Here is a 10,651-nt window from a genome sequence, read left to right as displayed (position 1 = left end):
CACAAGAGGATTTAATAAAAAAAACATAAGAGAAAACATTCAGTTGTCATAGTGCAATAGAATCAGATGCCGAGCCTTGGCCCTTTCAAAACAACTATTATGTTTGAATTTTATTGAGTGACTTCATTTTGCTGCAATAGACAGATGACCAACACATCACATCACATCACATCGTCACATCTCACTGTTTTTCACAATCCTACCCAAAAACCTTGGAGCTCAGACTGTGTGGCCTAAAACATCATCTTTCAATGTTTGCAATGATTGCAGGATTTTGCTTAAATAAAAAAGGCTACAGCTCAAAGTATGTTGTATTATTTTTATGTCAATATAAAACTGGGAAGATACAGGAACGTACCTCCTAATAAATATGACTTAATTTCCCAAACTCAGGAATTTGTATTAACTATTTACAGGTGCTTCTGTCCAGGCGTTGATGATTTATTAATCAATATAGTGCTTCTGTTTCACCCTGTGCTCCAGCAAAATCTGCGCCAGAGAGAAACTGCTCTAGGATCTCATCAATTACATTGCACTCATAATTCACTTGGTCCAGTTCCAGAGCAGGCACACGGGTGACGAGAAGTCGTCCAATGTTCTGCCGAAGCTCAATCAAGCTGAGAAGAAGAAAGAGAAAAAAACAGAACATGACTCAGATATGTTGTAACTACAATGCGGCTGTTCTTGCAGCATGTGAAGAGATTTTTCAGCTATCTAACCTCCTGAATGTGTCTGAGTTTGTGTCAGAGACTGATGGTTGAGCAGAAGAATCTTTAACTCCTCCCTGAGCTTCTTCCTTCTGCTGCTGCTGCTGCTGAAGGCTCAACCTGAGCTCCTCACACTGGACAGCTAGGTTTGCCTTTTCCTCTGTTCGACTTTCCAACTAAAGGCGTAGCACAGAGTGGAAAGAAAAGAATAAATGAAGATGAATTACACATAATATAAAAAACATAAAAACTCAAAGTGCACCAGACAGTGTTTTTTTGGGTAACAAATATTCGTAATTGTAGTCAGTGTTTCAGGCAGACTTTGACACAAAAGTCCTCTTACTAGCTCTTCTGAGCTCTCAAGTACATCACATGGTCTTCCAGTCTCCTAATTCTACATTGATGTTACCTCATGTAAACGAACAGCTGCATTAGCCAAAGATGAATGATGTGTTGGACAGCTAAATAGCTAAACATTTGAGTTTAGATTTTTTTCTTACATAATGTTCTTAAATGTAAAAAAAAGTAACTGAATTAAGGTAATATAACAGTCAATATTAAAAAGATAAGCTCAAAATTTTACATACCAAGATACAATAGTCACATGCCTCTGTGTACATTGACAGTTACTGGCACACTCACCTGTGAGCGCAGGTCGTCGTTCTCCTTCTCTCTTTGATCCATTTCCCGCATCAGACTGTCAACCTGCAGAAAAACCTCATCCATGCTCCCCTCCTGACTTTGTCCGTTGCTGTGCTTACTAGCCTCAGCAGCTGCCAGTAAAGCCTCTTTGTCCTTAATCAATTCATCAACTTTCTGTTTGGCTTTCTCAAACAGACTTTTGTAGTCATTCCCCAAGTACGCCTCCTCCGTCTGGCTGGCCTGGTGAGAGCACTCCCTATCATTCCTCTGACGCAGCTCCTGCAGTCTGTTTTGCACGTCCTGCAGCTGGATGGTGAGTTCGTCGACCCGCTCTTTGAAGCAGTCTCTCTCCTGAGCCGTCAGCTGCATGAGCTCCAGGAGCTGGTCTTGTTGCTCCTGTACCTCGGTCATAGTGGGATAGTGAGGTGGAGATAGTTGTCCAGTGAAGGCATCTGCATTGGAAGGTCCTGCTACTTCGTCACTTTTGACATGTGCCGTCTCTCCTCTCTGTAAGATGTGCTTTTCAGCATTGTCACTTGGAGCATCTCCCTCACCCTGACTCTCTTGCTTTATTACTCTTTGCTCGGCACCGCAGACGTCGCCGGCCTCATGTGCACTTTGTTCGTTGCCATTCATATCAGATGTGCTCATCTCTGCTGTCCTCACCTCCTCTTTTTCATTCTGGCTTTCCACCTCAATCTTCACTGTGGGTGCTTCTGTCTGGGTGGTGGTGCTGGTTAGCTCTGCAGCAGGTGCAGGGGAGGGACTGGTTCTTGCAGCTGCTGACCCTGTAGAGCTTGTTCCTGCTGGGGCGTCGTCCACAGCAGCATCCTCGCTACACTCCAACAACAGGGAGCCATTGGCATCACTTGGCTCCTGCTCTATCTTCACTTTCCTCACATCAAAGTCTGGATTTTTTGGCTTGGGTGTACTGGCATTCTCCAGGATAACAATATCATCATCGGTATCACTGTCGGTGTCATCAAGGAGGCGAAGCTGGCTCACATTCACTGATGAGGGTGTGTCTGCGATGTTCCTACAGACGCTGCTTACCCGAGGCCTTTTGGGTGTTCTTTGTGGCGAATCTGGCTGGATCCTTTTTAGCCTGCTGTGCATACAACAAAATATTAATTTACTTCTTCAATAAAGCGAAATTGATTTTATTAAGGTCACAATCGACACACAATCTTACTTGACAGGGCCAGATGTCAGAGAGTACACGCTAGAAATAACTGGTAGACCACTGTTACTTGAGGGGCTGCAAGCTGGAGAGGAAGAAAAACAGACATATGTATGTATTATATGTAAAGCATATTATTTCTCACTTTCACTCATATTCAAAAATGTATTTTTTCGCACCAGCTTGTGAAATGGAGGAGGACATCAGTGGAGAGGACTCAGCCCCGGCAGCACCCCCTTGTAGGGACGCAGTCCTGAGCCTACTTCTTGGGGTTGTGGGAGTGGAAGGGGAATGGAGAGTCTATCAACAAGAACAACAAGAAAACAAAGATGAAGACATTTTCTGGGACCATTTTTTTTTTGTTTGAAACACATTCTTCAAAATTAAACTCATGTCAAATGCAAAGCTCACCTGTTCACGCAGCTTCCGTTCCAGATCTTGTTGCCTCCGTTTAAGACGCTCATTTTGCTTGGCAATACTGGCCAGACGCTGCTCTTCCTGACGCTTCTGTTCCTCGTCATCCTAGAAAAACCAATTCCCAAAAGCACTGTTATTGAAGTCAACACTTCCTCTGGAATTGGAATTGAATACTAGCAGTAAAAGAGCTATTTAGTCCAAATAGAAATCAGGTGTTGCAGGTAGCTAGTGGAGTAGCAAGTGATCCAGAACAAATGTGTCCTTACTTTTTCTTTTTTCTTCTGTTGCTTTTTTTTCTCCTTCTCTCTGTACAACATAAACCATAAAGGTAAGAACACACAACAGGAGCTAGTCAACATGTGAGGTCTAACAAAACACAAATCTTACTGAGTCATATACAAGTTGCTCATGACTCACTGTTGTTTATAAGTTTTGCGGTATGGATGTTGATCATCATCAGAGTCCTCGGGCTCCTGCTCCACTTGGCAGGTCCTGGAAGAGCAAATCAAAGAGGGATTGAAAACATCCACCAGTGTTCATCATGATGTCTAAAGATGAGTGTTTCTGACCAAATGCCTCAATATCGATGATGTTTCTTGGGTGAGAATTCTTATAACCCAGTATTTATGCTAAGCTTCATATGATGCGTTTTTTTTGCCTTCTGAAACCTATCCAGGAGTTGTATGTAGCATAAGGTGTAAAAAAAATAAAAATACTGAGCTAGGGGTTAAAAATTTTGCATCGCAAAGCATCTAAACAAGTCTAGTCTACTATTTGTTTACCGGTGTGATAGTTGCTCTAAATATAAAATGTTTTCCTCAATATGGGTTTCAGATGCTATATTTATCTTAGGGTGTTTGGGTGAGAAAAAGTAATTTAATGTATGTGTGGATCAAGAACAACAACAATCTAGAAATATATTGTGATTTGAATATTTCAGTTCCATTTGTTCATTTATCAGATTGAGACTGCTGCCTCGGGTTTCTTGGTGAAGTTCTTCTTACCTGAACTGAGGATCAGGGTTCTCATGACAGAACCACTTATCTGGCAGCTTGCTGATGTCGATCCCATCTGGGAGTTTACGCCACTTTAAACAGCTATCACACTGCACCCAGTTCTGATCTGCTCGTTTCCTGCGGACACAGAAAAAGACAAGGATCAGAGCATGTGGGGCGCTGTAGTCAACGTTGTTAGACTAAATATGAATGTTGAATACAGACTGTCACTGACATGGTATCTTCCACTGCTGCGGTGCTGTTTGGATTGTCTCTGTCCCACCTATAGCGGATTTCCTTACAGTAATCTTCCAGCTTGAGCTCCACACTGTTCATAGTTTTCCTGCATCAGAAAATAGTCATAGAGCACCTCTAAATGTGCAAATACTGACAGAAATCATGGATTTTATTAGGTTTTATGATCAAAACTGAATGCAGAATTGATGCCATTACCTGAACTGATCTGTCATATTAAAGTCCTGTTTGTTGTGGGTAGGATCCAGGAAGTCACACTCTATGATCCCAATGACCCCGACACCTTGGTTGTTGGCCTGTAGAGGGAAAAGATTTATTCAGAGACAAACACCACGTCTATGAATATTCCCATTCATCCAGGTCATCGTTATCTCTGGGCAACAAACTGAATCAAAGACAACTGGACTTGCATTTGTCTAGGAAGACGTTTCGCCTCTTATCCAAGTGGCTTCATCAGTTTGCAGCTTGGTCTGACTAGTGCTCACTAGTCTGTCAAACAGTGGAGTAAGACCCAGGTATTTAACCTCTGTGGGAGTGTTCACAAAAGTACTTGTGTTGTGCGGAAGAGTTTCTTCACTTGACCGTTGTTAGAGTCATGTGGGACCCTGGTGAACGACAGTTGTTAGAGTCATGTGAGGTTGAGTTGTTAACTCTCCTGGGTATAGATGAAAGGGCAGTATTATAAATGGGAGCTAGGTGATGTTGCAGACATCATCCCATCATCCCTGTGAAGGGATGGTTTTTCCACTTTCACATAGATGGCTTTATACTCCTCTTTCAAACCATCTGTCCTCCCTGTCCCTTTCCTTTAGGTGTTAATAGACAGCTGAAACTGGACCTGAGGAGTTAGCCCTTCTGTGTTGGGCCATACGTTTGTTTAAAAGTTTCACCAATGTATAAGTCCTTACATTCCTCGCTTCATGGGACAGCATATATGAGGTTGCTTTTATGAGTGTGTGGTACACTGTCTTTTGGGTGTACCACGTTTTGCTTGAGAGGGATTTGATGTTTGTTAAATATCCTCCAGAGTTTCTCTGATACCCCAGACACATACGTATGGGACAATATGTTTTTGCGTTTGTTCATTTCCTCAGCACCCTCAGTGTTGGTATTCTCTCTGGAATGTGTTACTGTTTTATCAAAACTCCAACTCAGAGTTCTCAGAGCTCCCTTTAGATGTGGACTCCATAAGATCCATAAAGATGCACCTTCATCTATACCCAGGAGAGTAAACAACTCAAGCTCACATGACTCTAACGACTGTCATTCACTAGAGGCCTCACATGACTCTACAATGGTCAAGGGAAGAAACTCTGAAACTTCTTCCTAGACAAACACAAGTCCAGTTACCTTCGATTCAATTTGTTGCCCAGAAACACCAGATGAGAACATTTATGTGCTGGTGGCACAGTGGTGAGGGCGTTGGCAAGATGGTTCTGGGTTCAAGTCCAGAACAATGAGAATAGGTTACCAACAGACAGCTTAGAGACTCACCTTGAGCTGGCAGCCCACACGTTCGTAGGCTTTGATGAGTCGATTCTTATGGTACATCATGATCCCATACTGATCTTTGCTTTTGGGGTTATACCCAAAAATGATAGGGATGGCTTTGTTCTGAAGTAATGTTTAAGGCAACTACATGTTCCACAGATTTCAGAAAACCCAAAGGTTTAAAAACGTCACAGCTCTATGACGAGGGTGAGGGTGCTTCTTTTGTTGTTGTTGTTTACATGTGTGTTGAATGTTTATGTCAAATGCAATACGGACTGTGAGAACAAAGTTCCTTCCTTGGGGGACATTAAAGAATGAATTTGAATCTGAAAAGATACGAGGAAAGTAGGCCTGTAGAAGTCCTTCCTGGTGGAGGCCAGACTCTTAGCAATGAGCTGCGTTTTCACTTTTTGACCACGTATGATGATCTGCATCCGTGGCTTCAGGTACAGAACGCTGCAATAGGCCTACACCCATTGAAAAGACAATTATTAATATTTGACGAGAACAAGGAAAATATTTTAAAAAGTTAGGAATTTTCTTGTTCCTTACCTGCAGTGAGTTAGCAGTTTCTGGGACGTAAGATTTGGTCTGTGGAGTAGCGTCGGCCGTTGCCTCGTAGATATCAGATGGGATTCGGATATCATAACGGTCTCTCTCAAAATCAAACTCTAGGGTTCCAGTAGATGTCCTGTTGAGGAGATAAAATAAACAAGATGGCAATTGGCGAATTTGCCAAAATGTTGAACTATCCCTTTAAGACAAAGGACAATGCAGTGTGAGGGATCTTCTAAAACAGTGATTCCCAACTAGGGGTACACATAGCACATTGCAGGAGGGTATGTGGAAACATTTTAAATTTATTTCCAAGATGATAAATAAATATTCCCCAGTCATTTAATGCTGCCACATGCTGCCAGGCTCACGCCAAACACTGATAAATGGCTCACATGTCCAGTTACTGTTGCTCTGGAGTCTGGACTCAGAAGAGGGGTTCTGGGGAGCTGAAAGTTATACTGTATGTTATGAATGTTATAAGAGTTTAATAGAGCAAAGTCAGGTTGATTGTATTGTATGTAATTTATTTTTTGTTTAATTTGAGTTAAAAAGAACAAAAATGAAGATAGATAGGTAGTTTATTGTCATTGTCATTTACACAACAACGAAATTGAAGCAGTTAATCAGTTGTGTTACACTTTGTATGACCACTTTTGGAGAATCAACATGTATGAGTGGGGGAGTGCTCGTGGTATGACAAATAGTCCAAAAAGTTCTGAAATAAAACGTAAATCTCAAAATCTGCATGTGTGTGTGTGTGTGTGTGTGTGGATGGACCTGCGGAGGTTCCAGATGATGATCCTTGTGCCAGTTTTTCCTGTGGACCACGAGGAGCTGATGATGTTGAGCTCAGCAAGAAGCTCCTCCTGTGTTCTGAAAGGGGAATGCTGCAGGATGTCCTGCAGACTGCTTTCATGCTCCTCTTTTACAGAGAGTAAAAGATCAAGTTAAGGACAACTTGAAATGAAAAATCAGGAACAAACACAGATGTGACTGAGAGAAGAACAACACATTAAAGAGATAAACGTTTTGTGCAGCCGTCCTGTGTCTAATTCAGCTGAGCTTTTGTTTTGTTTTGTTTATTTAGATCCCCATTAGCTTTTGCCACGCAGCAGCTATTCTTCCTGGGGTCTTTTCATCATAATAAATGACAAATGAGCAAACAGTATTTCAATGATGTCATGAAATCAAGATGATATCATGATAGAACATATGAATGGTGTGAATTCATGCATTAGATAAAGGATATACTTGCTCCCTTTTGTGTGCCCAAAGCAGATAATTGGTACGACTATTTGATTTGCATTGATCTCTCTCAGGTAGGTCTGAGAGAGCATCCCAATACATGAAATGCTCCTGGACTTGGAGAAGACAATGGCATCTTTCCCAAGGCGCATGGATCCAGACTTGAAGCCATTGCCATAGATACCTATCGGTGCCTTGCCATTTATAGTAGTCTTATCACTGTATCCGAAGCTTAAAGGGGAGAAATACAAACATTGTTGAGTAAGGATATGAACACGATTAAATCACATGCATGAAGTCTCAAACTTATTTCTCAGACACAGAGAGCAATGGGGCCTGTACCTCAGCATCTTGTGCATAGCTTCATGGTTCAGTCCATTTCCGTTATCCATAAAGCTGAGACACTCTTCTCCTTTGACCACAGTCTTATCAATCCAGATCTGATCGGCATTGACATCTGGATCGTAGGCATTGTCTGTAGGAGAAACAAAGACATTTTTGGGGCATATCAAAATCATGAAAAATCTTTCCAGTGGTGAATAAATACTGAGGACCTGAGCCTCTCCGTGTGCATTTGAAGGATGAGCGTGCAATTAATTGATGAGGATGTAATTATGTTTTTGACTTGGTCACACAATAATTTGCGATGCAACTTTGCCATTAAATGGATGGATGGTCTCTATAGTTTTTATGGTAAGTTGATTTTAACAGAAAAAGACAGAGTATTAACAAAAGATCCAGCAATAATATCATGATATGAAGGTTATAAATTAATTTACATTTGATCAAGTGAAATAGCAGCAAAAATGAGCGGGGGATCAAATACTTATGAGGACTGAATCCACATTACGTAATCAAAAAAGTCAACTAGCAACAAGCCAGATTGTAGCTTTCATTCTCACAGTACCAAAAGAGAAACGAAACTGAAACATGTGGATTTACTTAAACATGAAACCTAGTGCTGATGACTCACCTATGAGTTCCGCTATGGCGCTAAAGGGTCCGGTGTGGCTGGTGGAGTTGGTGTGAAGAAACTTGGGACAGAGCTGCGAGTGGAGCAAATTATTTACATTAATCACATTCCACCAATTTAATCAATCAATGTGTTTTTAAACTCAAACTTTAGTGGCTTTATCACGTTATATTGCATCACACCACCGTAGAGACTTGGGAGTCTTTAGAGAGATTCATTTAATTGAGGCTGAGACTACAGATGTTTATGTGATGTGTTTAGTTCCTGAGAGATTTGTAACAGATGCCACACATGGGGATTCCTGCACTGAGACACAGATTTCCAGATGGAGCTCCAGAAATTTCTTTATTAAATTGAATTAAATTGTTTGTTTTCTCTAACAGAGAACGGCAAATTAATACGGGAACTATCTAAAAATAAGTCAATGTCATTAAACGACATTGATTTAGAGATCATCTTGGTGATTCTTTTTCACCCACAGCAACAATAAATGGACTTATTCTTAAAATATAGTATTTAAGATTATAGATTGTAGATTTTGAGGATTATACTATTCAAACAGTGCACAAAATCTGCTACAACAGAGTCATGGGGGATTAGGTCCCCACACAGAGACATTCATCAGTACTTTGCCTCTCTAACTTCAGAGCTGCCTGAATATCTCCATTATCTTCAAGGCTGCTTTGCAAATTAAAACTGGACTGAGACTTCTTACAAAACACAACATAACATCAGTATCAAACCAACAAAAGTTCCTATGTTTTATAGCAATGACAATTTAACTACAGCAAATAATGTGAGAGCTGAATCTTAACCAGAATGTTTGTGTGCGTGCAGACAATTTAATTGCATGCCAACCTCTCCTCTTCACCGAGCCATAAGAGACAGGCCTGCACAGTGCACAGCACACTCACCTTCACACCTGATGTACAGGCCTGTGCAAGTCTTGCAGTTACCAACTGTTATGAATTTGTTTGGACCAAGCATCAGGTTTTTCCCAAGACATCTAAACACATTTATTTTTTTTATTTGTATGTCCTTTGTTTATTACACTGGCTAAGACCACCGCAGTCAGTGTCAATCAGTCAGTCAAAGATTAAATGTTAGCAACACACGGCTGGATGGATCAGCAGCTGTGAGTTTCCTCCTCCTCCTCTTTTCCACACTTCCTGACTTTCTTCATCATCAAATTTCAAATAAAAGCAAAAACATAGCAAAAATAAAACTAAAGAAGTTCCATAACATTGTTAACAAATCAACCAGGAGTGGTGCTTTGGGCAAATCTGTAATATATAGAGCCATTACAATCAATCAAATTAAACACCAAGTAAGCTCAGTTAAAAGATTAATATTAAGGAACCTAAGGTATTTTTTTTTAACATGCCATTGTTTTAAATTCATGTATGCCTACATTATAGTTTTATTTGTCACATATTATATTCGTGGTATCTAATAGATATTTTGTTTGTTGTATTTTAAGTTTTTTTTTATTTTTTATTTTTATGTTTGATGTACTTAATATAGGCTATAATTTGTTATTTGTTGACCCCAGGAAGGGAAGCTGCTGTGTTACTAGCAGCTGATGGTGAACAGTAAAGGAATGAATGAATACACATTCAAGCGCGCAGACATATACACATACTACAAGTGTCTGAGCATGTATGTGCTTGTATATTGTTTTCGTACATTTGACTTGAAATAAAAGACACAGCTAACGAGGCGGAAGTCAACGTTAGCCTTTTTTTTTACTGGGCCGATACATGGTCATAAGGGGTTTTAATGCAGGGAGAGTTGTCTCCAATCTCCGTATCGATCTAACAGTATTTCTACTTATCGTTGCTCTATTAGTCAGACACTCTCAGGTGTTTGTAAACAACAAGAGAAACTGACTGGGAGGCAGCACACACACACACCCGCCAAGTCTGCACGAGCTGCCAACGTGTCTTGAATTCGCCTCTAGTGCAAACATTGACAGAAGTAGCCTCCCTGTCTCTGTACCCGTCAACACATGATGTGGTCATAGTCAGAAAAGCGTCAAAACAACCAGAAACGATTATGTTTCTGCTACTCACTGTGCTGAGGGGGACGCCGCGGTCTGCCTGCGCCGCCGCCGCCGCCATCTTTACTGTGTACGGAAAGCAAGAGGAGGAAGAAGTGAGCCGGCCTGTCCAACCAGAGACGTTGGTCC

At 41.0% G+C, this 10,651-nt stretch overlaps 1 protein-coding gene across 2 annotated transcripts; it reads right to left on the bottom strand.

The window, feature by feature from the left end:
- Positions 1–80: 80 nt before the first annotated feature.
- morc3a (MORC family CW-type zinc finger 3a) lies at positions 81–10,622 on the bottom strand. Of its 2 annotated transcripts, none has more exons than XM_085765395.1 (19): positions 10,536–10,622; positions 8,464–8,536; positions 7,833–7,965; positions 7,495–7,721; positions 7,023–7,179; positions 6,240–6,378; positions 6,026–6,154; positions 5,691–5,810; positions 4,395–4,492; positions 4,177–4,284; positions 3,951–4,079; positions 3,364–3,438; positions 3,213–3,252; positions 2,941–3,051; positions 2,709–2,829; positions 2,542–2,614; positions 1,350–2,457; positions 720–883; positions 81–617 (listed from the first exon to the last, which is right to left on the bottom strand). In XM_085765395.1, the coding sequence occupies exons 1-19, from the start codon at positions 10,581–10,583 to the stop codon at positions 449–451; spliced, it is 3,222 nt and encodes a 1,073-aa protein (XP_085621521.1). In that variant the 5' UTR covers positions 10,584–10,622; the 3' UTR covers positions 81–448. The 2 variants fall into 2 exon arrangements, with proteins under 2 accessions (XP_085621521.1, XP_085621522.1); XM_085765396.1 differs by having other exon boundaries at positions 297–617; positions 1,350–2,454.
- Positions 10,623–10,651: the final 29 nt, after the last annotated feature.

The sequence above is a fragment of the Trachurus japonicus genome, chromosome 21 (assembly GCF_045865225.1).
Source record: "Trachurus japonicus isolate A0001 chromosome 21, Traja_1.0".
In the NCBI taxonomy this organism is placed as follows: Eukaryota; Metazoa; Chordata; class Actinopteri; order Carangiformes; family Carangidae; genus Trachurus; species Trachurus japonicus.
The sequence above is the reverse complement of the archived record's forward strand: the minus strand, read 5'-3'. Positions and strand labels throughout refer to the sequence as shown.